Here is a 26,489-nt window from a genome sequence, read left to right on the forward strand (position 1 = left end):
GTCTTCATCATAGTGAACCAAATAAAATAGCTTTACAGCTTACTAAAACTCAAACTTGTCCTCAAAGGAAGCAGTTTAAACATCTCCAACTGTAAGTCAGCAAGGAGACGGCTCTACGTCAGGAGACAGACCCAAGAGACAAACACATAAAGTTGTCTTGTCAAAAGAAAGGAAAAAACAAAACAAAACACCACGAGGGAAATCCACTTTATCCAGGAAGGGTGGGGCCTCTTCAGGACTAAGTTCCCAAAATACTAAGATATAACTGTGGGTGCAGTTGTCCTCTTTGGCAAAAAGAGGTGAAGAACAGATCAGGCTGGAGCCACTCTAAGAATCTGGTTTAAAAAGACGAAAAGGGGGCGCCTGGGTGGCTCAGTCGGTTAAGCATCTAACTCTCGATCTCAGCTCAGGTCTTGATCTCAGGGTTGTGAATTCAAGCCCCAAGTTGGGCTCTGCATGGGGCATGAAGCCTACTTAAAAAAAAAAAAAAAAAAAGGTCAAAGGGGTCACAGGGAGACACAGCATCACTGTACCTCCACTGGCAGCATTTACCATGAACTAGAGGGCTAGAAGCAGACTCTCCCAGGGGTGCACCCTGCTCTGTGTCCACAACGCACACAGCTGAACGATGCTCTGAGAAGAGTTTCCCTTTGCATTCGCCAGTCTGCAGGAAGCTTTTGGGGGATGGGAGCTGATTTTCCACTGGGAGGTGCCTCACATTCTCCCTGATGGCCAAGCCACCAAGGGTCCTCACGAACAAATGAGCTAAGACCTGCACATCTGGACTTGTAACCCAGAGTGAACGGGTGGATGCCCACTAGAGATGCCAGGGCCCCTGAGGACGCAGGGTTCACACCCCGCAAGCAGTCTCATGTCCTGTCCACTGCAAGCAGGTGGATCCCTCCTCCCCAAAACTCAAAGCAGTAGCTGGCTGGAAGAAACAGCACTGGTGGAAGGCGGCAATAAACCCCCATGACTGAGGCTCATCCCAGCTCTTCACTGACCCACCTGGAGGTTTCTGAGCACAAGTCCTGACTCACTGGGCCTTGACTCAGGAGTGAGGTGTGACTTAGAAGGCTCAACCAGTTGAGGATCTGTGCTCTGCCCTCAAGACCATGTGCCCCTGCCCCACCTCCAACCACACAGAGTGACAAGCGGACCCACCCATCAAGGCTAGAATTCTAGGTTCCTCTCATGAGGTAAGAAACAGCTGATATGAAACCTATCAGATGCCAAGACCTCCACGAGTCAACTGACTACGTATTTCAGATGTCACGTGATGCAATAAAAGCCAAAGCCATTTACCAGGATTTTTCAAACTTTTGCCCATGACCCACGTTAAGTTTGCACGGCTACCAAGGGCACACAGGTGCACACACGTGTAGCTAACATACAAGAGTTTCATACTTAGCTTGGTCATGTGGCCTGTGCTCTGAGATTTCCGACACCACTCCTTCTGGTGTGACCCACTAAATTGACGTTGTGACCCACTCGTGGATCCCAAATGCAGCTTGACAAAACAGCCATGCAGTGTTCTGGACAAACCCCTGGAGCCGTCATGGGACCTTCTAGTCTTCCAGACATAGGAGGCCACTCCCTCCATGGATGTGGCCAGCCTTATTCTGCAGGACACGGACCTCCAGCAGCAAGCCCTGCAGTGTCAGTGAGGGTCATCAAGTGCCACCATGGGTGCTGCTGAGGGTGAGGAAGCCGGCTTCCCTGACCTTCTTGAAAGAAAAGAGGGCTGCAGGGTGGCTCGCCCCAGGGGCAGGCCGACCACCCGCCCTGACCAAGCGGCAAGGCAAGATTGGGACTTCCGGTGGCTTGGACGACTTCTTTAGGATTTCCCCAGGGGAGCCCCAGACGTCTGGAATCTCTGGATGAGAAGGATGAGCCGGGTGACGTCGGAGAGCGCCGGGAACAGGGCCATGACGCTGTCCACCTGGTGGGGCGGGAAGATGCTGCAAAGCGCGATGCGCGCCCGGGCACGCGCGTCCACCTCGCCGGGAGCGGAGGGAGGCGGGGACCCCGAAGGTCCCCCGAAGGCGCCGTCGCCCCAGCTGCGTTCCGCCCAGGCCGAGCGGCCCGGGAACCGGCCGGTCCCTTGTTGGAGGGCCCGCGGCTCGGCGGGCCTCCTGCGCTGGGGGAGATCACTGTGCGGGGCCCCGGGGCCGTGGCCCCCCCTCGGCCCGACCTGGGGGCTCAGCAGGCCGGGCAGGGCTCCCGGGGACGCCGAGGCCCCCGGCGCCCCCCAGTCCGGACGGCGCGGCCGGGGCGCGAGGCCGGCGTCCCGAGGGGGCGCCCCGAGGGGCCCAGGGTCGTCGCTGAAGGCGAGGCGCGAGAAGCCGCCTTCGAGCGCGGCCACGTCGGCCGCCCGCCGCGCGGGGTGCAGGCTGCGCACGCCGGCCTCCGGGGGCCCCGGCCAGGCCGCGGCGGGAGCGCCCCCGGGGCCGCCCTGCTCCTCCCGGGCCGCCCGCGCGCTCCTCCGCCGCTCCGCCTCGGCGCCCGCGCCCCGCCAGGCCCGCGTTTGCGCCCGAAGCTCGTCGGCCACCGCCAGCTGCGCCAAGTGCGGTCTCTCGGGGTGGTAGAACTTGCACTTGACGCCGTAGGTGCATTTCTTGCCTGGGAGGGAAGGGGCAAGGGGGAGAGGGCGGGTGAGACCTCGGGTAGGAGAGGCTGTGTGGGGGTTGTGGTCGGCGCCCGGCCCTTCTCCTTGGAGACTCCTCGGGCCCCCTTCAGGAGTCTCACGATTGGGGCTGGACGAGGAGGGGAGGAGGGGAGAAAGTGTCCTGGGGCCGGATTAGATGGGTGAGGGTGCAGTACCCACGCCCTTGGTGTAGGGCGCTGGACCCAGTAATCTCAGTGCCAGGCCGGGAGGTTGTCCGTATGGGAACTCCTTTCGACCAGGGACTGAAAGCAAACCTCTAGATCCAATGACCTTCGGCCTCCACTTCCCCAGGGAACCCTGTGGATGGGGCCACCCTTGTGGAGAGGGTGCGGAGCGGGTGCGCCCCGCACAGGATTGCACGTCCAGTCTGCCTCAGTTTCCACCGTTGGCCTCATCGCCTGTGCTGATCATTGCCCTCCCCAACGGGCTGTTCTAACAGAAGGGATCAAGCAGTTTATCGCCCAGACCTGGACACTTCTGAGAGGGCATGGGAGCAAGGTGAACCAACGTGAATGTGTGTGTGGTCACCTTAACTCCAAGAAATGACTTTGAATATGACTTTGAACTTCTTTGGACACGAAAAACAAGCCCTGGCGGCATTAAACGAACAAATGAACTTGCCAAAGCAAGTTAGCGAAAGAGCTGGCTAGAAGTGCTCTGGGATAAAAAGCCTTAATTCTTAATGGATAGCATTGACGAAGGCCATGAAGGTCCAGGGGTGGAGGGCTGGTGGAGGCTGGAGGGAGGGGTGGAGGGATGCAGACAGACGTGGCAGAGTGCAAGGGGGAGGGACTGAGAAGGAGGAGCTTGGGGGTACACACGATACAGCTTTGCCCTGTGTGGGATCCCCGCATCCGGCCCTCACAGACACTCCCATTCAACAGTCACCCAGGATGTCAGTTCATCCTTAAAGCAACCCTGTCAGCAAGTGCCATCCAGAGAGGTTAAACGATCTCTCCGATGTCACACAGCCAGTTAGGAGCAGAACCCAGGCGAGAACCCAGGCGAGAACCCAGGCTGCTGACGAGCAGGCCAGTACTTCTGACTGCGCCCTGTGCCGCCCTCACACGAGACCTGAACCGGGATCGCGAGGCATGGGGGTGCCACCCACCGTACGGACAGTGCTGCCAGGATGGCTCTGGGGGCTTGGGCTTCCTGCTCAGGAAGTTGCTCAGGGTGGGTCCCCGGCGGCCCAAGGGGTCATCAGGAGGCATGAACCTGTAAAACAAGCACAGGGGGGCAACTGATAGACCCACAGAAACTCACCATCAGCACCTGCATGGGGAGCAGGCCCCAGCCAGCCGGGCGAGAGAATGGGCACAGCAGGCACGGCCGGCCTCGGGCGGGGCTCACCATCCAGGGCTCTCCCCCCGACCCGGGGCCGTGTAGCATTTGAAAGCAGCACAGTCCTCCCTTCTCACTGAACCCGTGAGCGGAGAGCACGGCTCTCGGGAGAGCAGCCTCCGGCCTCTCCCAAGAGTGTGTCCAGCAAGGGCCGCAGTCACCCGGCAATGCCTTTAAAACTGCAGGCTCCTGGCTTCCCACCAGACCTGCTTCATCAGACTCTCAGGTGGTTCAGGAATCTGCTTTTTAACAACTTCCCAGGTGATTTTTATGCACTGAAATTGAAGCGTAATCCCTCTAGGGTTCCCCTGGGCCCCGGGTCTGAAAGTGACCCTGTGCTGCTTTCTCACTGTCCAGACCTCCCCGGGGCTGCAAACAGCCCTAGTCCTGCGGGCTCCCTTACTCGGATCTCCTGTGTTGCCCCACAGCTCTGGACATATACAGGTGGGGGATAAATATTAATATGGTTTGAAATGCCAGCCAGTGAGCCAGTGAAGAAGCAGGTGTAGCCGGCACACAGAGCCTCAGTGCAGGTCCTTTTGGAACCCCGGGGAGCTCTGGGTTTGGTCTCAGCTTCCGGGGCTGCCTGACCCCGGCCCCGTTCTCTGATACCCTCCTGCCCCCCGTCTGCCCCTTCCCAGCTCCCTGGAATTAAGCCTCACAAGGAAGGGAATGCATCCTCAGTGTGCCCACAGCTCAGAGGGGAACACATTCCTTAGGAGGAAAACGCCCTTCATTTAGGGCCATCCACTTTTTTATGTGAATACTTTCGTTCCCAGGAGGCATTTCCAGGTCATACAAAGGTTCCGCTAGAGGGGTTGTGGTTCCTAAGTGGGGGGCTGTTTTCTGGGGTTGGTGTCCCTCTGAGAGTCAAGGGTCATACTGAGTCCCACCATGCAGACCACATACCCTAGGCCAGCCCAGAACTGGGCAGTCGCTGGTCCCAGGCAGCCTCCGTGGCTCAGATCCCAGCTACACAGCCGGCTTCTCAGAATTGGGCCCTGACCAAGAATCTGGGGAGCCGCCCACTGCGGTTATTAGAGGTTCCCAAAGGCTTTACCTCCTGCTCTCTGCTAGGCCTTGGCCGCGGTGAGCTGGGCCAAGAGGGCCCTATGGACGTGCCCAGGGCACTGGGGCTGGCGTCCTCACCCACAGGCAGGCAGGGAGGCTCTGCCTTCTGGCAGCTGGGGGACCTTCTGGCAGGCCCTTAGCAGAGGCCGGTGCGTCAAAAGGACTTGGCCTTGGCCCCGGGCTGTGGCCAGGCCAAAGGCAGCCATGATCCATCAGACTTCAGTGAGGATTTTCTGGAACCAACAGTCGCCAGACTTTCCAGATTTCTCCAGGCCTGAGCTGGATAGAGGGAGCTGCTGGCCTTGAGTATATGGAAATGGCCATGGGGGCTCCTGGGGCCGGGGAGCAGGTAGCTAGCTGCTTGCAAGCCTCTGCTCTGGGGCTTAGGAGGGTAGTAGGGGCACAGTGCCCTCTAGAGGCACCACGTCCTGGCCTGGCCTGAAAGTACGTGCTACTCTTCGGTACAGTTAGGTACTCTTCGGGGTACAGTTCTCCCTAGTCCTCAAAACCATCTCAAACATAAATATGATTAATCCAGGTATGATTAATTCAAGGTGAGGGACATTTAGTTCAGTGACAGGGATTTCCCCCATGACACACAGCCCGTAAATGACGGAGCCTCCACTGGAAACCTCATCTGCTGCCTCCAAAGCTCTAGCTCTTTCCAGAACACCACACTGCCTCCTGGGCTTCAAGGTCAGGAACGGGCCTGCCGCGCGCAAGTGGCCTGACCCAGCCGACCTGTCACCTCTCTCCCTTCCCCAGGACCGCAGCCATTCGCTTTACTGATTCACTCACTCACTCACTTGCCACCTACAACTAGTTCTTGAGTGCCTGTGATGGGCCACAGCAGACAAGACACATACAGCCCCTGTCGTCACAGAGTTGGGAGTTTCTCTTAAACCATATTTCTAAAGGCCAGTCCAAGAGCCCAGAATGAGGGTCAAGCTATCACTGCCTGGAACAGAAAGCGAAGTGAGAGTGATATCCCAGCATGCTGTACCTTCTGCACCCTGCCTCCCCACCCCGCCGCCGCTAGTCTCAGACCCATGGCCACCTTGCCAGACCCCTAGCCTTTGCCCTCAGCGTGCCTGACGACATCCGCACTGCTCCCTCCCCACCTTAGCTCTGTCCAGGGGCCCTTGCCCAGCACCTGCTAACAGGTTTGTGCCTTGTGTCCATGACATTGCCCTCCCCCAGCTAGAGCTGGTTGGTTCAGGGTGGACCCGACCCAGGGGAACCAACCTAGGGGACGGAAGAACCAACTTGACGTTCTTGAAAATTGCAACCAACAACAGGTATTGCGATGGACTCAGTTCCAAGTTCTTCTCAACCCCCCAAAAAAGATGACTCCCGTATGTAATTCAAAACTTAAAAAAAAAGGACATAAACATAAAACAAGTGAAGGGAAGTGCAACAAAGTTCCGATTTTCCCCAGGATGGCTGTTTCAATGCTCTAACCTGTAGTAAATGCTTTAAAAAGAAAAGCAACAAGGGACACCTGGGTGGCTCTTGATTCCAGCTCAGGTCACGATCTCACGGTTCATGAGTTCGAGCCTCTCATCGGGCTCTGTGCTGACAGTGCGGAGCCTGCTTGGGATTCTCTGTATCTCTCTCTCTCTCTCTCTCTCTCTCTCTCTCTCTCTCTCTGCCCTTCCCCCATGTGCACTCTCTCAAAAATAAGCAAACATTTAAAATAATAAATAAATAAATAAATAAATAAATAAATAAAAGCAACAAGTTGATGGTTCCCCAAGCTCGAGCTTGGCCCACCTGTGAGGCAATTCTTTGCCAGGTCAACCACATGTGGGCATGGGAACAGAAAGGTCATGGACAACTGGGACAAAACAGCCCTGCTGAGGAATCGTGATCGCGATGGAGAGGAGACCCAGAGGGACTGAGAGAGCCACTACGGACCCCGGGGGAGAGAGCAGGTGACTTCCAGTGGGCTCTGTCTCCAGGACTGGGTGTCCTTTGCTTTGGTACGGTGTGCCCATGACGGCAAGCCCCGCTGGGCTTAGGCTATTTGGACTGGCTTTCTGCCAGTCACCCCAGCCCCCCGCCATGCCAGGACCCCCTGTGCCACCACGTACCGATCGTTGACAAAGGAGAACATGAGCAGCCTCTGCTCGATGAACCACTTCCACTCGGGGTTCTCGCTCTGGAGGTCGCGGTAGTTGTCGTTGGAGACGATGACACCATCCTGCTCGTAGGCCACCTTCACAATGTAGCGGTCATCGTAGCAGACCACCCGCTTGCCGTTCACCTTGCGGGACGGGGTATACACGAGCACTGCCTGCCTCTCCAGCTCCTCCAGCACGTGCTGCTCTGGGGGCCACAGGGCGGGCGGGAGACAGGATGTGGCGGCTTTCTGGGTGGCACCCCCACCCCTAAAACCATTCTCAGATCTCCCAGGATGTGCGGCAGCTCAGGGATCCTCTCTGAGCCAACTCCTCCTCCCCCACCCCATGGCCCAGCCTGGCACATGAGCAGGGAGGTCAAGAGAAATTTGCCAGCAGCTTGGGGTCAACAGGGCTCTTGGCTTCGGTCCCGAGAATGATACCCTACGAGGGGGAGTCACTTTAGAAAGGAGAGCAAAGCCATAGCTCTTGTCCTTTTGATGGTCACACGCCATAATACCCCTACCACAGCAGACATGAGAGGCCTTCTGGAGAAAGACATTCATAGTTTAACTGGAATCCTGGCAAAGCCTTAGAAGTTACTAGGAGACTTGCATCCACCTGGAAGGCTCCTGCCTGAGCCCGTAGCTCAGAGCCACTGTCCATCTTCCCCCATGGTACAGGAATCTGCTTGGGACACCCTTAGGACAGAGCACACCGTAACACAGCTCTGAGGGACACAAGGATGTACTAGGGAGAGTCTGGGATTCAGACCCTACGCCTGGGTTCTGGTCTCAGCTGTGGCTCCTCCCTCTCTGAACACCAGATTTTGCAACTGGTATAAAATGAGGTTAGCAATTCCTCCTTCTGTCTCAGTGTCTGTGAGTAGACTGGATAAGCTCGCGTGGGCGACAGCTTAGTATGCGGACTGGTGAGGAGGTGAACACCTGATACGCCACAAGGTCTCTTACAGGAGCTAAAACCCACATTCCCGGGAAGTCTGCTCTTTGATCCTAGTTTTGCCTTTGGAGGCAGGCGAAAGAAAATCCCTTCTACCGTAACAGTTACTCAGAACTTGGAAGAACTTTAGCATATTCTTCACTAACTGTCTCTTCCCTCAAATCTACATCCTTTCCTATATGACTTTTTGAAAGTCCACAATGCACATAAGGGCACCAAGGATAACTTTTAAAGCCACCTACGCAGCACTCCCATAGAGAACTACGACGTGGCCATGCTTTTGAGGTCCCCCGCGCCCCTCCCACTTTGTATGTCCTGCTGCCCCTTTGACGTAGCCCAATTTTTAGGCTTCGTGTTTACAGTTCCCTTCCTTTCGTTTTTTATTTTTTTAATTTAATGTTTTATTTAGTTTTGAGAGAGAAAGAGAGAGACAGAGCATGTGCAGGAGAGGGACAGAGCACAAGTTGGGGGAGAGACAGAGAGAGAGGGAGACACAGAATCCGAAGCAGGCTCCAGGCTCCGAGCTGTCAGCACAGAGCCCGATGCGGGGCTCGAACCCACTGACTGCGAGGTTATGACCTGAGCTGAAGTCGGACACTTAACCAACTGAGCCACCCAGGCGCCCCTCCTTTCATTTTTAAAAATACGTATGTATGCATCGTCCCAAAAGGACTATTTCTCACGCGATTAGGAACCTCTAGACTTTACACACATGGAATCGTGCTGTGCATATTCTTGCGCGCTTACTTTCTTCCTGTAACATCGTGTTGGAGAGGTTCAGCCACGTCCCTGTGTTCCCCACTGTCAGTTCTGCGTGTCGGTCTCCGGGGACAGGAGTACAAGGACTTCTCTCGGGAGTAACTCTAAGAGTGATATTGCTGAGTGGTAGGGAAAGGCACTTTCCAAGACAGTGCTGGATTGTTCTCCAAAGCAGTTCTATCAGCAGACTACCCAACACAGCATTCAAGAAGACCATGTCGGGGCTTGGCTTTTCAGGTTTCTGAATTTTTGCCAATCTGGTGGGTGTACAGTGCCCTCTTATTGTGGTTTTCTTTTGCATTTCTTTGGGCACTAATGAGATTGAGCGTCTTTTCATACGTTTATTGGCCATTTATGTCTTCTCTTCTGTGAAAGGCCCATTCATGCTTTAGTTCATCTTTCTGTTGGCCCTTTGTCTTTGTCTTATTAATTTGGAGAAGCTCTCTATAGATTCTGGACAGTAATCCTTCATCAGGAATGTGTGATTGCCTCTCCCAGTTTAAGGCTTGTCTTTTCATTTTTTGGTTTTTGTGGTATCTACTAATGAACAGAAGCTTTTATTTTAATGCAGTCAAATTTATGAATCTTTCCCCTGGAGCTTTGCACTTGTCGTGACTTGTTTTAAAATTCCTTCCCGGGGCGCCTGGGTGGCTCAGTCGGTTAAGCGTCCGACTTCGGCTCAGGTCATGATCTCGCGGTCCGTGAGTTCGAGCCCCGCGTCGGGCTCTGTGCTGACCGCTCAGAGCCTTGAACCTGTTTCAGATTCTGAGTCTCCCTCCCTCTCTGACCCTCCCCCATTCATGCTCTGTCTCTCTCTGTCTCAAAAATAAATAAACGTTAAAAAAAATTTTTTTAATTCCTTCCCTACCCCAAAGTGATTTCCCTACCCTTTACCCATACTATATTTAAATATTACACAACTGTTGAGAGCCGCCACTCTCCATGTTCAGACTGTAAAGAATAATTTAGGGTAAGCAGTTCATGGTGGAGAACTGAACACAAGTATTTATCCCTGCCTCCCTCTCATAATCCTATTGAAATGGCAGTAAAGAAGTACGAAACGGGGAGGGGATCCATAATCACATTAGACCACATGGGCCAGGGAACAGCAGCAAACCCAGGAAACCGTACTGATCCCCCGCCACGTAGGGAGCCATAGCCCAGAACGTGGGTAGAAGGCTGAAGTGGATATGAGGCCATCCTTTCTGCAAAGGCCCAGAGTGTCCAGCGGGCCTGTGGAGAGGAAGTGGGAAGTCTGCGGAAGTCAGGGTTAACTACCTGAAGGGCTACTCCTGGGGCAGGTGCATCTACCATTTCCCTACCCTTACTGCTATAAGGAAAGTGAGATATCACTAGGAAGGAGGAGGTTCCCATGTGGCCTTTGACCTCCTGGAGTGAAGCCATCATGGGGCACTTTGCACTGTGCACCTGCCTGCCCCACGCAGGGTCTGCCCAAGTGAAATCTGCCGGTCTACACTGACGGTCAGTCAGCCCTGCCACCCCGGGAGAGATCCACGTACTAGGAGAGAAGACGCAAGGAAATCACATAGAGGTGTATCTAACCCATCTGGCTCTTTGTTTGCAAATCAAAACTGACGACCAAACAAGTTCTAGACCTTTGAGAAGACTTAACAGCACCCTCCCACACCCACACTCACACACTCATACACACACGCACGCAAACACACCCCCAAACTCCCACACCTACACACACCTACACATACACACCCCACACACACCTACACACACACACACACACACACACACACACACACCACAGAAATGAACAAAGGGAACTGACCCAAGAAAAAATAAATAGGATTCACAGAACTTAAAGAGAACTTTTTAAAGTCTATATTACTATAGAAATAATTAAAGATATTTCATCCCTAAGACAAGGATATATATTTTTTAATGGTTTATTTATTTTTGAGAAAGAGAGAGACAGAGACAGAGCGTGAGTAGGGGAGGGGCAGAGAGAGAGGGGGACACAGAATCCAAAGCAGGCTCCAGGCTCCGAGCTGTCAGCACAGAGCCTGATGCGGGGCTCAAACTTACACACTGCAAAATCATGACCTGAGCCAAAGTTGGACGGTTAACTGACTGAGCCACCCAGGCACCCCAAGAATATCTTTTTTTTTTAATTTGAGAGAGAGAGAGCATGCATATGCGATTGGTGGGAGTGGCAGAGGGACAGAGAGAGAGAATCTTAAGCAGGTTCCATGCTCAGCATGGAGCCCGATGCAGGGCTCGGTCCCACAACCCTGGGATCGTGACCTGAGCCAAAATCAAGAGTCGGAGGCTCAACTGACTGAGCCACGCCAGTGCCCCAACAAGAATATCATTTTATTTAAAAAATAAAAACAGAGGGGCGCCTGGGTGGTGCAGTCGGTTAAGCGTCCGACTTCAGCCAGGTCACGATCTTGCGGTCTGTGAGTTCGAGCCCCACGTCGGGCTCTGGGCTGATGGCTCAGAGCCTGGAGCCTGTTTCCGATTCTGTGTCTCCCTCTCTCTCTGCCCCTCCCCCGTTCATGCTCTGTCTCTCTCTGTCCCCAAAATAAATAAACGTTGAAAAAAAAATTAAAAAAAAAAATAAAGACAGAGAATCTGAAAGAGAAGCAGCAGCAATTAGAAACCATTGGTAGAATTAAAAACAACACCAAAAACTTTTGGTTAAAAGGCTGAAAGAAAAAATCAAAGATGGAGAGCCCGAGTGGCTCAGTCAGTTAAGCGTCTGACTTTGGCTCAGGTCATGATCTCTCAGTTCATGAGTTCAAGCCCCACGTCAGGCTCTGTGTTGACAACTGGATCCTGGGGCCTGCTTCAGATTCTGTGTCTCCCCCTGTCTCTGCTCCTCTCATGCTCTGTCTCTGCCTCTTGACAATAAATAAATGTCAAAAAGATTTTTTTAAAAATCAAAGAAATCTCCCAGAATCGCCAGGAGGTCAGCCCCACCATCACTGAAGAAACAATGCCGACAGTGGCTTAGTGTCTGACTTCTAGTAATGAGAAAGCCAAACAAAAACAAACAACACCCTGTTTATTTAAACCACCTGCTCTATTATTTGTACCTTAAAATATTCGTAGCTGATATAAGAATTAAAAATAAAGAATTCCCTGGGCCTTAGTTTTCTTTTTTTTAATTATATTATTATTTTTTAAATCAGTTTGTTTTATGGTCAATGAGTTTAACATTTATTTATTGTTAGGAGACAGAGAAAGACCGAGCACTGGGAGGGGCAGAGAGAGGGAGAGACATAACCTGAAGCAGGCTCCAGGATCTGAGCTGTCAGCACAGAGCCTGACGTGGGGCTCAAACCCATGAACCTCAAGATGATGACCTGAGCCAAAGTCAGATGCATAACCGACCGAGCCACCCAAGTACCCTTCCTTTTTTTTTTTTTTTTTTTAATGAAGAGATTGGACAAGGTATAAAGTAAATAAATATCATTGAGCCAAATGAATGTCTCTTTCAGATCCTATATTCTGTTAGGGGCGGGATGCAGATCCAATCTCTGCAGAATGTTAAAATTTGTATGACAACAATCATTTGGGGGACTTAATCATTCACACTAGAAGACAAAATAAGTAGTTTATTCATCTATTCAACAACTATTTATTGAGCACCTACTATATGCCAACTATATATTGAGCACCTATGCTAGGTGCTAGGGCTATGGCAGTGAATATTCATAGTTAGTGTTCCCATGGAGCTTATAGTATGGTGACAAACACAGACATTATCAAACAAATAGCTAATTGGCTGTAATTGCCATGAGAACTACCGAGGAAAGGTGTAGAGTACCTCTTGAGCATATATCTGCTCCAGCATACCTCTAATAGGGGTATCAGATCTTGGTGGGTCTTTCCTCCAGGATGGAACAAAAACTTTGATGTAGGCGTGTCCTCTGTCCCTGAACCAGTCCACAGCCAGCTGGATTCCCCGGCAAGAGAAGGCTTCTTTATTTCCATGGCTACGATGGGAAAACAAAGAAATCTGTAGAGTCACGGAAAAGGTTTCTGAAGAGTGATTTCCCCTGGGAATATCCTGAATCACAGGCTCATAATCAAAGGGAATCAGGCAAATCTGCGTTTGAAAAATAGTTCATTCTCGGCAAAAAATGGATCCTTTAACTGGCACCATGCGGCTTGCGATAGTATGTGTATAGAGGGTCTTGGGCTCCTCGGGAAGTGCACCCCAAGGATTAGTAGACACGATCTCCTTTTTCCCTGCAGCTATAAGGATCAACATAAGACGGAGGAGAGTAGCCATCTGCAGAATACTCTTACCCTAAGAGAGGGCTGTGTATGTGTTAGGGCTTCCCAAGGAAGGAGGCCAAGGTGACCCAGAAATTCCACTGAAGCATCAGGAAGTAGAGAGCAGTGGGAGAGAAGGCCCAAGACCAGGTAGGGCCTGGCGTGCCTTACTGAAGACTCTTTTTTTTTTTTCTTTTTAATTTAATTTAATTTATTTTGAGAGAGAGAGAGAGTGCAAGCAGGGGAGGGGCAGAGAGAAAGGCAGAGAGAGAGAATCCCAAGCTGGCTCTGCACTGTCAGTGTGGAACCCAGTGTGGGGCTCGAACCCACAAGCTGTGAGATCATGACCTGAGCCAAAACCAAGGGTCTGAGGCTTAACCAACTGAGCCACCCAGGTGGCCCAAACTCTTCTCCTAAAAGGAATGAGAAGCCATAGCAGGATTTGAAGATGGGGGGTATATGTGCTGTGCTGTGATACGATCCAATGTATGTTTCTAAAAGCTCAATCTGGCAACGCAGAGGACAGTAAATTGGAAGGGAGCAAGGTGGGGGTGAGATACCCAGTTAAGAAGCTGTCGCTGTCATCAAAGCAAAACTGGATGGTGACTGGGACCGAGTGGGTGGTGGTGGATAAGGGAGAAGGGTAGGTGAACCTGAGAGATGTCTGGAAGGGAGAATCTCCAGAATGTGGTGATTGGTTGGATTCAGGGCGATAGAGAAGAAGGCATTGAGGAGGCTTCCAGATCTCTGGCTCTTGTGTGGCTGGTGGGCTCCTCCTTGAGACGGGGAGTCCTGGGGGAGGACAGGATGTAGAGGGAAAGACCGCGGGTTTTGTCATGGACACATCCTGAGCTGGAGAAGCCCCTGTAGGTGGACATGCTGCGTTCCAGAAGAGAGTTCTGGGTGACGAAACGTGTAGGGCATCTGTGCTTACACAGCACTGGAAGCCAGAGAATTGCCTGATTCCTGGGAGGGAGTGAGGGGCCCGGGAGACGGGTCTGGGGGAGCTCTGGAACTCAGAGCTGGTTACGGCAGGGGTGGGGCAATCTCACAGGAGAGACGGAAAGGATCTCTCAGGCCAACAGGAAGCAAACCAGGAGTGCCACGCTGTGGAAGCCATGGGAAGGAGGCATCCGGGTGCTGCTCGAGGAACCCATGAAGCCTGAAAACATCCCTGAGGACGAGTCTGTTCAGGTCAGTGGTGTTTGGCCGGCGAAGGAGACGAGCGGATAGACGAGATCATGAGATCCCAGAATCAGTCGGACTTCGCCCCGGGTGCGATACAGCCTGGCCTCTGCTTCCAGCCCAGCCACACGCCCGGCCTGCAGCACTTTGTCCTGGCCAGCCACCTTCCCCGCTCCCACCGCAGGACCTTTGAACCAGCTGTTTCTTCTCCTCTCAGCCCGGTCCACGCCTCCTTCTCCTGCGGATCTCAGCTTCATCTCTACTTCCTCAGGAAAGCATCCCTGCCCTCTGGTCCCCCTCCGATTCCCCTATTACGAGTCCTCACGGCACATGCTGCTTCTGCCTGGCCCTAATCTCAGCCAAATAATTACACACACCTATAGGATGAACAGGTCTCCCCCTCTTTAACTCACAAGCTCCTTTTGCTCTCCATTGAATTCCCAGCACCCACATGGCGCCTGATGATCGGTAAGGGGACAGTGAAAATGTGTCGAATGCATGAAGGGCTGAGAAGACACAGGTCCTGTGAGCCACCGGAGGGGGAATAGCCCAGGCAAGGGGGAAGAACCGGGTGGAAAGACAACGCGAAAGGCTCACTGTGTCTAGGGACCAAAGAGACAGCAGAGTGACTGGGGCAGGGAGAGGGAGCAAAGGGGAGAGTTGAGAGTTCACAGAGAGCCCAGGGCACCATGACAACCTCTGTTGAGAAGCCTGGCCCGCAGCAGCCGGCCCACCGCCCACGTCCAGACAAGGACGACACTAAATTTCCATGCTGTGCTTTCTCTTGTGTGTGTGGCCTCTCCTGCTATTTTCTCAGAGGGGATCAGGATAGGCCCAAGAGAAGAAGGCAGGCTTTGGAAACACCAGTCAACAGTCTTGAAAGTCAGGCTTTGTGGACATACACGGGAACTCTAAATTGCTCTGACTCCAGTAACGTATCGGGAACCAAGCCTTGAGTCCTACACCCGTAGTGTCTTCCAGTTTAGAGAAAATAGTCCTTGGGCCCCTGAGGCCAAGCTGTGAGGGTTACAAACGGTAAGGAGAAAATATCAATGTCTGTGGTGCAAAGAAAGGAAGTGGAACCGGTCCCTCTGCCCCAGAGGAAGATGAAGAAAGAAAGGAGAGGGAGGGAGAAAGAGGAGGGTGTTCACAGGGTCCTTGCCCCTGCATCCCCCACCCCTGCTTCACCCACCAGCCAGAAGGGGAGGAGAAAGTATAGAGACATCAGGATGGGTGTGAAGAGGAGGCCAAAGGTCGGTCTCCCAGCACAGTGTTGGCAGGTCACAAGGCTCTTGGAGATCCTGGGTTCAGCAGGGCACAGGGTCCACAGAGCTGCACGGCTGCCTCCGAGGAAGGGGCAGATAGGTGAGCTGGAAGCATCACCCTGGATCCCTCGCATGTCCCCAGGCCCAGGAGACTGTCAGAGGCCTAGGGAGGGACAAAGAGGCCCCTGTGAAGGGGGCAGGGCTGTAAGCCAGCACGGATCCCAAAAAGACCAATGACCCTCCTACATTGACCATTCTGGAAGCTAAGCCAGGTCAGACCAGCTGCTCCATAGCAGAGCCCCGTGAGGGTCCCAGACCCCCCTCTCCCAGCCAACATCAGGTCTCAAAGCCCCCAGATGCCATTTGGGAGAGGAGCGGGGGAGAGAGAGGAAACATGAACCCCAAGTCATCCAGAAGGCAGGAGACACCAAGATATCACACACTGGTAATTTAGGTTTGCCGCTCGCCGCGACCTGAACAAGTAGGGAAGAGACTGTATCTGTCTTAGAAAATAAGGTCTATTTTCTGTGCACACTGGAGCAGGAATATGAACAACTGATGATACCCCACCCCACCCCCACTCCCAAACATGCCTCTGTCAGCGGTGACAAGTCTGTCCTCTGTTCTCAAGCAAACATCTCACCACCACCCTTCTTTTAAAAATGGCTTCTTGGCGCTCTGGAAAGCAGTGTGGAGGTTCCTCAGAAAATTAAAAATAGACCTACCCTATGACCCAGCAATAGCACTGCTAGGAATTTATCCAAGGGATACAGGAGCACTGATGCATAGGGCCACGTGTACCCCAATGTTCATAGCAGCACTCTCAACAATAGCCAAATTATGGAAAGAGCCTAAATGTCCATCAACTGATGAATGGATAAAGAAATTGTGGTTTATATACACAATGGAATATTACGTGGCAATGAGAAAAAATGAAATATGGCCTTTCGTAGCAACGTGGATGGAACTGGAGAGTGTGATGCTAAGTGAAATAAGCCATACAGAGAAAGACAGATACCATATGGTTTCACTCTTATGTGGATCCTGAGAAACTTCACAGGAACCCATGGGGGAGGGGAAGGAAAAAAAAAAAAAAAAGAGGTTAGAATGGGAGAGAGCCAAAGCATAAGAGACTTAAAAACTGAGAACAAACTGAGGGTTGATGGGGGGTGGGAGGGAGGAGAGGGTGGGTGATGGGTATTGAGGAGGGCACCTTTTGGGATGAGCACCGGGTGTTGTATGGAAACCAATTTGTCAATAAATTTCATAAAAAAAAATAAATAAATAAATAAAAATGGCTTCTTGGGGAGCCTGGTTAAGCCTCTGATTCTCGATTTCGGCTCAGGTCATGATCTCACAGTTCATGGGTTTGAGCCCCGTGTTGGGCTCTACGTTGACAGCTCAAAGCCTGCTTGGGATTCTCTCTCTGCTCCCAACCCCACTTATACTGTAAACAAACAAACAAACAAACTTAACAAACAATGGTTTCTTGAGTGCTCTCTTTCCTGTGACCACACATCTGTTTCTGTGACTACACACCTTTGCTGGGTGTGTGGGTGGAGGGAGCATGCTCGGTGATGAGGCTGAACCCGATTCCTCCGAGGAGGCAAAGGCGAGCAGGGCCACAGGTTCTGGCGACGATGGTCAGGACCACAGCCTGAAGTGGCCCTGGCTGGGGGCTTGTAGAGGGGAAGGGGTTGGCGGTTCAGCAGTTCAGGAAGAGAAAAACTGAGGAATGGTGCTACCATGAGCTTCATGCAGCAAAATCCAGTCCCGTGGACTCTCTGACCCCAGACTCCAAGATGGCAGCCCCTCAGCCAAGAGTTTCCAAAGGGCAGTAAACACGATTAAGACCAGAAGAAGCTGGAACAAACATACATGGGCCCATAGCCCTCCTTCCCTCCCTAAGCAGTGCTCTCCTCTCCAGCTTTGACTCCAGGCAAGGGAAGTCAGGGGCTGACCCCTAGAATCACTAAACTGATGTCTCTGGAATGGAGGGTTTTCATTCAGGTCTGTTGTTTTGCAGGACCGGATTCCCACACGCCCCACCCCAACCTCTCTTCTGAGCCTTCTGGTCTCTTTTGAGATGTGAGGATTGTTACCGTTCGATCCTTGCCACATTTTTTTTTTTTTTTTTACCAAACTTTGAGGTTGGTAAAAACCTCATAACCCCATTATGGCTGCCATATTTCTGACCACAGAGAGCCCTGGGCCATGGCAGGATTGAAGCCACACTCAGGGACCACCTTCTCACCACAGAGGGGTCTGTCCCTAGTTGTCTGCAGAGCTCCCAGTCAGGCAAGAAAGCACTCACGGTCACCCTGGGTCCACACCCCTCGGCACACAGAGGTAAATGCATAAGCCCAAAGCATTTATTTATCTGTGCATCCCTCCACTTACTCAATGTCAATGTACGAACATCTTCAGTGAAGCTCTGTGCTGGGTCCTCAGAGACATACCTTGTTCCTGCTTCTTGGAGCTCATTTTTAATATTTGTAGAGTCCCGTGTCCCAGGCCACTTTGCACTTTGCGCTTCAATCATTGCAACGAGCCCCCGAGGAAGTGACTTTCTTCTGACTGCACCCTTGAGGAAACTAAAGTGAAGACAGGTGCCCACCTGGCTGGTCCAGGGGCAGATCTCAGAGCCTGATCTGTTGGGTTGCAAACTCCTCCTCCCCCATCTCTTATTCCATTTATTCCTGCCCCTCCCCGGTCTCTCCCCTGACACCCAGACAGGTTAAGTCGTCTGCTGTTAAAATGCTGGCGTTTGGGGAGGGCCCTTAGGGCTTCTTAACAGTCACTGTGAACCAGCTCATCACCGAGAGCTGAGAGCCAGGCCCTGGGAAAAGGAGACAGAGAGCCAGGCCCTGGGAAAAGGAGACCGAAGCGGTAGGTTTTGGATAAAGGGAGGGTGGTAAGGGGAAGTGGGTTGGTGCCTGAGGCAAACTTGGCCTGCGGGACAATTACGCCTGGGGCGCCCACAGTCAGCATGACCATTTGCAGCAAGTGGACCAAGTACATTGAGTGGACCATCACTGTATCGTTGACTATTGCCCAGGAGATGTCTGCAGAAGTTAGCGACCTGCAGAACGGTGCCCGGGCGAGCAAGGTGGTGCTTGTGGGGAGGGAGGAAAGGAAAAGATGCTTCCTTCAGGGCAGGAGGTGCAAAGTACACCCCTCTTTCCACTCTGTTTCTTTTGGGGGGTTACATTGCAAATACTCGGAGTTTTATCCCTTTCTTTCACCAAGAGATCTCTCCCCAGCTCAGGGCAGGGGGGAGAAAGAGAGGGTGTGCCTTCATCGCAGAGAGGGAGAAACAGGTGCAGACCGAGGTAGGAGCCCAAAGCCAGCATCGGCCAGAGTCCACTCAGGGACTCAGGAGGAGGTTTGACCCCCAGCCCAGGAGTGCCTCCTCCACGAACAGCCCACTGAAGGGGGCTGATGAGCACCCCCCCCCCCCATTGCAGGCCTGAGCTCCTGTCACTGAAGGTTGGTTACTCCAGAATAAGCCAGATTCCGTTGAAGTTTCTGAGAGCTTAGAAATGTAAATGACGACCCAGACAAAAGGCCCTCGCACGCCAACTTGGGGACTCGTTTAAGTAAAACCCTTGTCTGGGCAACAAGAGGATGTGAAATTATCAGGTGGTTTTCCCCCAAGCTGAAGTCCTTCCAAACCATTCTTTTCCTAAATTTGCCTACAGAACACACCACACAGCGGGCTCCTGAGAGTTTGTCGGGCAGACAAATACGGGCACATGTGCCGTGAAAGCCACCTTCTTTGTCAAACCTGCCAGATGCTTTTAGCTCTTTCTTGAGCTCACACCCTCCTCTCTCATGTACACACACGGGAGCACACGCACAGGCACACCCACACCCTTTGAAGGTGCAGGGCTTGTGCTTGGAAATCACTCTGTGGGCGGCCAGCCCACCAGAGCCACCTTTCCATGCACATGTGATGCCCAGTGGGGGCGGCGGTGGGGGGGGGGCGGGTTCCAGAAGGCTGGCAGCAGCAGAAAAGGCATCCTGGGGACCAGTCCTACAGAGATCACCTGGTGAGGGGGTCCAGCACATCCTGTGTGCAGCGGGCAAGTCGGGGCCCATCCCACTTGGGAAGGGCTCTGGTCAGCACAGGCAGGCTCTGGCCCCAGAATAAAATCCATGGGGTCAGGGGCTCCCACCCCGAGACACTTTGGAAGACTGGGCAGTGGGAAAACCAAAGATGCACGGTGCTAGAGGAAGTACAGGGCTTTGGAAAGAGCTCTGAAAGCAGAGCCTGGCATTCATTGCTCTGTGACCTGGGGCAAGTTACTTACTCTCTCTGAACCTCTGCAGAAGAAGAGAAATTCCTTTCTCAGAAAAATGCATTTATTTCTTTCATGCATGCATAAAATAATCACCTCGAATCCTAGAATGTTATAGATGGAAAGCCACTTAAGATCATTGTTGTTTAGTCCAACCTCTTCATCGTATAAACAAGGGCTCAAAAACATCACGTGACTCACTCTGAGGTCACACAGCTAGGGTACAGTCCAATACCTAGGCGCTCATCCCATGTGGCCGTTTACATTTAACTTCAAATTAATTCAAAAGACACAAAATGTAAAATTCAGTTCCTTGGTCACAATAGCCACACTTCAAGTGCTCAGTAGCCCCATGTGTCAAGTGGCCATCGCTAATGGGCAGACAGGTCTAGAACTTTCCATCATCGAAGGGAGGTTTTAATGGGCAGCTCCCAGCTAGAGGTCAGGACTCAGATCTTTGGACTCTCCCGGTGGCTCCTCAGGGCAGCACGGACATGAGCTCCAATCTGCCTTCTAAGTCCTTCCCTACCTCATGCAGCATCAGACAGCATATGAAGCAATATCTTCTTCCAAAACAGAGCGTAGCAAAGTCCGCGATACTACAAAACCTCAGAAAGGAAAATTTTCAGAAACCACGTTTCTGAGGTTAACTGAGTTTTGAGGTCAACTGATAATAACTAGACACCATGTTGGTTTCAACCACCCATTGTGTCTAAAGGGCGAGCCCCACACTTAAATCTCTCCTGCACAACTGAGATCTGGCAGAGCCCGAGGGTCATGGGTCCTCTTGACACTCTGGTCGGAGGACACAGGCGGTGTCACTGTGGGAGAAGGAGCCAGGGGATGAGGGAGAGCCTCACACCCCAACCATCTCCCAGACTGGCCACTGAGCAAATCAGGTCCCACCCACCACGTGGTGGTTGAACAATGGGTCTTTTGTCCCTGACTCGGGATGCAGGGGCGGGGGGAGGGACGGGATGTGTGTGTGTGTGTGCGCGCACATACAGGTACACACACTGAGACTTCACACAGGCACACGTGCTCTTGTTAACTGAGATGACTTACGGGCACCAAGTATGTGAAAGAAAGCATCGGTGTTCTGACACATTCTTCATAATAAGCCTGAGTGATGCCTTCTACTTGTGCCCCACACATATTGAGCACAAGGGGATTAAACTGGTTACAGTTGTGGGGGAGGGGGGGCCAAATGGGTTTACCTGGGACACATCATGGTCACACGCAAGTGGAAGGTGTGGTTTGAGTTTGAATTCCAAGCAGCAACAGAGATTTTCAGCAAAATAAAACCCTCCAACACCACCCTATCGAAACAATTCCTAAAAACTCTCTGGTCCCCAAGAGAGCATGCCCACACTTCCCTGTAGCAGGTGAAGTAGTCAGTCCTTCCAGCCCAGAGCCATTCGGCTCTTTTGATCTGGGATCACAGAGCTGGTACAATCTTAGGGCTGGAAAGGTCTTCAATTTAAGCAATACCCTTTTAACTTTAGAGCCTCCTTTCTATGGATGCCCAGAAGGAGAGGTGGCTTGTCCTGATCAGACAGAGGCCAGGCCCCCCTCACAACCCTCACACACCCTCAGAACCTACCAGATCCTTTTTTTGTTGTTTTTAATTTTTTAATGTTTATTTTTGAGAGAGAGAGCGTGTGAGTAGAGGAAGGGAGGAGAGAGAGGGAGACACAGAATCCAAGGCAGGCTCCAGGCTCTGAGTTGTCAGTCCAGAGCCCGATGCGGGGCTTGAACTCACGAACTGTGAGATCATGACCTGAGCTCAAGTCAGACACTTAGCCGACTGAGCCACCCAGGTGCCCCAGAACCTACCAGATTCTTAAACATCCTTTCAACTTCCCCCTGAAATCTCGAATTAAGCAGGATTTCACAGTCTGGCCTATCTGGTGCCTACATGGGAGCATGTGTGTGGATGTTACAGAGGCCTGAGGACCAGCCCAGGGTGACCCAGCTGGCTAAAACTTGAACAAACACCACGCAAAGCACAAAGGCACAGCGCCCAGGGCTGGGCCAGCCTGGGTAGCATCATTCCAAACCTCCGTCCTACACTGCCAAGTCCAAAGTGAGTCCAAATCCCCAGGGAAAGCCACTGGCCCTGTCTGCCAAAGGACGGACACCCTCTGGACACATTTAGCACTGCGGAGAACACTCCTCTCCTCAGTCCCCACCCATGGCTCAGCTTTTGAAAGGGGAAGTGTGTCTATTTACAGCCTCGAGTGGCCAGTTTCCTATGGATCTGCCCTTTGCCTGCCTGTAACTAAGGCAAGAAGTAGAAAACTGCACTTGTGTGCACAAAGCCTCCTCCTGGCCTATCGCGGAGTGCGGATGAGACGCTAAGATTGGCTTGCAGCTGAATGGAGCCGCACAGGAAATGTAACAAGCCAGGGCACGGCCCTCCCATCACCGACGCACACAAAGATGCCAATACACAAACACTGACAATCGTGTCTACGGCTCAGGGGCCGTGAGCACACGTCTCCAACCTGGCTAGGGAGCCACACCACCGCCAGCCACCCCGCAGCAGCTCTCCCCTTCCACCCCACCCCCCAAAAGAGGGTTTCTAGTTCAAGCACATTTCCCCTCTGATTCTCATTACCTTTAGAGAAGTAGCAAAGCTATCTATTAGCCCGTGTCACAGAAGAGGAAACTTGAGATGCTATGGCTTTCTGAGTCACGCAGCTGGTTAGGGACAGGCTCTAGACAAGAAGCCACATCTGCCGAGGCCGGTGCTAGGCTCCTCCCCAGTCATCTACTGCCTTTCTCAGAAAAGAGCCTCTCTCTGGGTCGATATGATAATAGCTACCACTTGTTGAACACTTACTCTGCGTCAGGCACTGTCCTAGGCATTTTGTGCAGCTCCATTTCTCACAACTGCCTTCTAGGGAGGTTTTATACCAAGTCTACAGATGGAGAAAGTGAGGCTCAGAGAGGTTAAGCGACTTACTTAAGGCCACACAGCTATGAATGGGATGGAATGGGGATTAAAGGTCCATCCATTAGCCCCCAAACCACTCTTTGGACAAAACCACTGAAAAGAGGGACAGTTCTCCCACCCCGAGGCTCCAGGACGAAGAAAACTACCTCATTGCCACGTTGCTGCCGTCGATCACTATGGGTCGCAAGGAACTGGCTGGGTCTCCACACTCTTCTTCCAGCTCTGCCGCCAGCCCGCAGTGGGCAGAGTCCAGGGTCCCGCAGGAGCCCCTGGGAACGAGCAGGGGCACAGCACTGCTCTCGTGGGCCCCAGGGCGGCTGCCAGTCTGGATCAGCTCCTGCAGCACGTCGTTGACCAGGGCGTCCTCACCCAGCTTGCCCAGCACCCTGACCACATCATCCCGGCTGTAGCCCAGCTTCTGGAAGAACTCCATCTTGCTTGAGCGCTCCATGCCGTGCCAGCTGGGGCCCTGCTGAGGGTCCTGCCCCCAGTTTCCTTCTGGCAGAGCCACGCTGGCATGAGCTAAAGAGAAAAAGCATCCATCAGGTGTTTTCTGAGCGGCCCGGGGCCTGGAGGCTGTCAGGTTACTGAGGGCAAATTATGCGTGCTCCCTCCCCGCCTTATCTGTCAGGAAATCATGTTGCCTGGTCCCCTTGGGGATTTTCAGTTGCTCAGTGTGGTTGGGGAGCCACAGATGCAATCATGCTGCTTTTACTCGTGCACTTTCTGAGGCCTTCTCCCCACCCAGGTGCCCCCGCAAGGATCCACTGGCCAGAGGAGCCAAGTGCCGCTGAGCAAACCACCCAGCACTCGAACATTTGCACACAGGCCAAAGACGCGTTTCCGACGCTCGAGCATGGGCTGGGTTGGGCCCCCACCCCCCCAATTCATTCGTTGAGGCCCAACTCCCGGTACCTCAGAACGTGACTGCCTTTGTAGAAAGGGTCTTTAAAGAGTTGATTGGGTGGAAATGAGCTCCTTAGGGTGATTCCTGACCAATATGACTAGTGTCCTTATAAGAAGAGGACATTTGGACACAGATAGGAACAGAGGAAAGCCCATGTGAAGGCACAGGGAAAAGATGACCATCTACAAGCTAGAGAGAGAGGCCTCAGAAGAAATCAACCCAGCCAACACCTTCATCTCGGGCTGCTAGGCACGGAACTATGAGGCAATAACACCAAGAATAGGTAAAATATTACATATATGATATTATATGTAATACATACCACCCCTGTGGCATTGTGTTATAGCAGGCCTCGAAAATTAATATAGCTCCTCAGCTTAAAGAGGGGAAAGGGCTTCCTGGTCAATTCCATTCCCAGGAAAGCAATGCTCTGGCCCAAATTCGGCTCTGTGCTGTGGCACAGCTTTCCCCAGCAATGAATTCAGATGATAGTGAACCTGTAAAGTAGAAGGTCCTAACCCACATTTTCCAGCGAGCATCACCGCCTGGCCTGTACCGCGGGAGTGGTGGGGAGGTGGGGGTTCAGTCTGACCCGCGCTTACAAAAAGAAGACTGAATCAACACGAACCCTCTGGACAGACCGGGTCCCTCTCTCTTTTCTACTCACAGACACCAACAGCTTTCAAAAATCATTTGAAAATACAGAAATCATCATGCAAATATATTTCGTGTGGAAAAAAATGCAACAATGTCAAAGCGTAAAGAATAACAAGAGAGGGGCGCCTGGGTGGCTCAGTCGGTTAAGTGTCCGACTCTTGGTTTCCGCTCAGGTCGCGATCTCATGGTTCATGAGTTCAAGCCTCGCATCAGGCTCTGTGCTGACAACGTGGAGCCTGCTTAGTCCTCTCTCTCTCTCCTTCTCTCTGCCCCTTCCCTGTTCATGCTCTCTCTCTCTCAAAATAAATAAATAAGCTTTTTTTAAAAAAGAAAAAAATTTTTTAAAAGATACACTGTCTCTCATACAAACCCCAAATCCCGCTTGCCTCTCCTGCTAAGTATTTGTTTATACCCTTCCAGTGTTTTTTCTACGTCTTGACTTGCATCTCTAACAGATACAACATATACTGTCCTAGCAGGGATGTTTTGACATAAATAGTATCATGCTACATCATTGTTCAGCAACTTGTTTTTCTTATTAAAAATGCATTTGGGAAATCTTTCTATGCCAGTTTATCTGTCCTGCTGCCCACTGTATCCCCAGCATTTAGAACAGCACCTGGCCCAGCTGAATCTCCTGCCGATTTGCTGAATGAGCAAATGATTGGCGTGTAACCATATGCCAGATGATGGAAGTTTAGTTTGCCTGCCATTTCTCTCGTGCACATCTGTCTTGTCCCCCATCTTCTTCTCAGTATGACAGGCTCTCTACCTTCCATTCCTCCTCTCCTGCTGGCATCCCCCGCAGCACCCACGTCTTCCTACTGGATCTCAGCGTGGCTTCCTGCTCCCTGCAGGGCCGCTCCCCTTAGCGCAGGAACCCCACCGAACGGACTAGGTCTGGCTCTGGCAGGAGGAGGGATTTCCCGGCTGGTCTCCTGGACAGAGAGGCCCGGCTGTCACCTCTACTCCACCTCGGCCCCCTGACTGCTGAAACACCAAAATCGCCCCCGAGGTCACCAGGGACCTCCTCACGGGCAAATCCAACAGCAGCTCCACACACCTTGCCTTATACAAACTTCTCTGCTGCTTTCAACACTGCGGACCACACCCTTACCTCTTATTTTAAATCAAGACACTTAAGGGGTTCCTGGGTGGCTCAGTCAGTTAAGCATCTGACTTTGGCTCAGGTCATGATCTCACTGTTGGTGGTTCGGACCCCACATCAGGTTCTGTGCTGACAGCTCAGAGCCTAGAGCCTGCTTCGGATTCTGTGTCTCCCTCTCTCTCTGCTCCTCCCCTGCTGATGCTCTGTCTCTCTCTCTCTCTCTCTCTCTCTCTCAAAAATAAATAAATTTTAAAAGAAGTAATAATAAATCAAAACATCTTGGACCACCTCCTCTTGAAACTCTTCTCCCTTAGGTTGTAAAACTTGGTCCAAGTCTTCTAAGCCTTTCCAGTTCTTTCCTTAGTCTCTGCTCATGGGTTCAAAGACAGGGTCCTGCCCAGGCCATCAGCTCTCCCTCTTGTGCCCTCCACCTGCCCCTATACTGGAGAGACCACAACCGCACTCGTGGCTCAGACCTCGCTAAGCACCAGGCACGCACAGCTATAAATCTGTGAGGTAAATGGCATGCATGCTATTTGAATAAGTTCTGTGGGAACTGAGAAAATGCTGTCATTCGCCGAACATTGGCCGAGTCTGTCTACTTCAGCAGACCGAGTCTACTTCTCAAAGTGTGGTTCAGGAAAACTCGGGGGGCGGGGGTGGCCCAAGACCCTTTCAGGCAGTCCTCAAAGTAAGAACTATTTTCATAATGACACATAATAAGGCGTAACGTGCTTTTTTCCACTCTCATCCTCGTGAGCATGTCATGAAGTATTCCAGAGACTGAGTGTCGTGGGATAACCCCTGGCGGTCCTCTGGTAAGCCAGATATTAATTAGAAACTTGCAAATATAAATCGGTGCCAGTCTTCTTACAAATTTTTTTGTTTTGGGAAAATATAGTTATTTTGCATAAAAATACATTATTTA

The 26,489-nt window shown here is 52.2% G+C and overlaps 1 protein-coding gene across 5 annotated transcripts in view; it reads right to left on the reverse strand.

The window, feature by feature from the left end:
• Nucleotides 1-432: 432 nt before the first annotated feature.
• Nucleotides 433-26,489, reverse strand: part of ZC3H12D (zinc finger CCCH-type containing 12D) — a 32,862-nt gene continuing 6,805 nt past the window's right edge. The window contains exons 2-6 of one of the 5 annotated variants that reach the window (XM_047859312.1): nucleotides 23,036-23,411; nucleotides 12,757-12,896; nucleotides 7,177-7,411; nucleotides 3,780-3,886; nucleotides 433-2,622 (exon numbers count right to left, since the gene is read on the reverse strand). In XM_047859312.1, coding sequence (XP_047715268.1) covers nucleotides 1,838-2,622; nucleotides 3,780-3,886; nucleotides 7,177-7,411; nucleotides 12,757-12,896; nucleotides 23,036-23,340 — 1,572 coding nt within the window. In that variant the 5' untranslated portion in view covers nucleotides 23,341-23,411 and the 3' untranslated portion in view covers nucleotides 433-1,837. Of the gene's footprint in view, nucleotides 2,623-3,779; nucleotides 3,887-7,176; nucleotides 7,412-12,756; nucleotides 12,971-22,550; nucleotides 23,011-23,035; nucleotides 23,412-24,805; nucleotides 24,821-26,489 lie in introns of those variants that run through there. The other 4 variants (XM_047859316.1, XM_047859313.1, XM_047859315.1 and 1 more) reach the window with 4 other exon arrangements.

This window comes from Prionailurus viverrinus, chromosome B2 (genome assembly GCF_022837055.1).
Source record: "Prionailurus viverrinus isolate Anna chromosome B2, UM_Priviv_1.0, whole genome shotgun sequence".
NCBI lineage: Eukaryota > Metazoa > Chordata > Mammalia > Carnivora > Felidae > Prionailurus > Prionailurus viverrinus.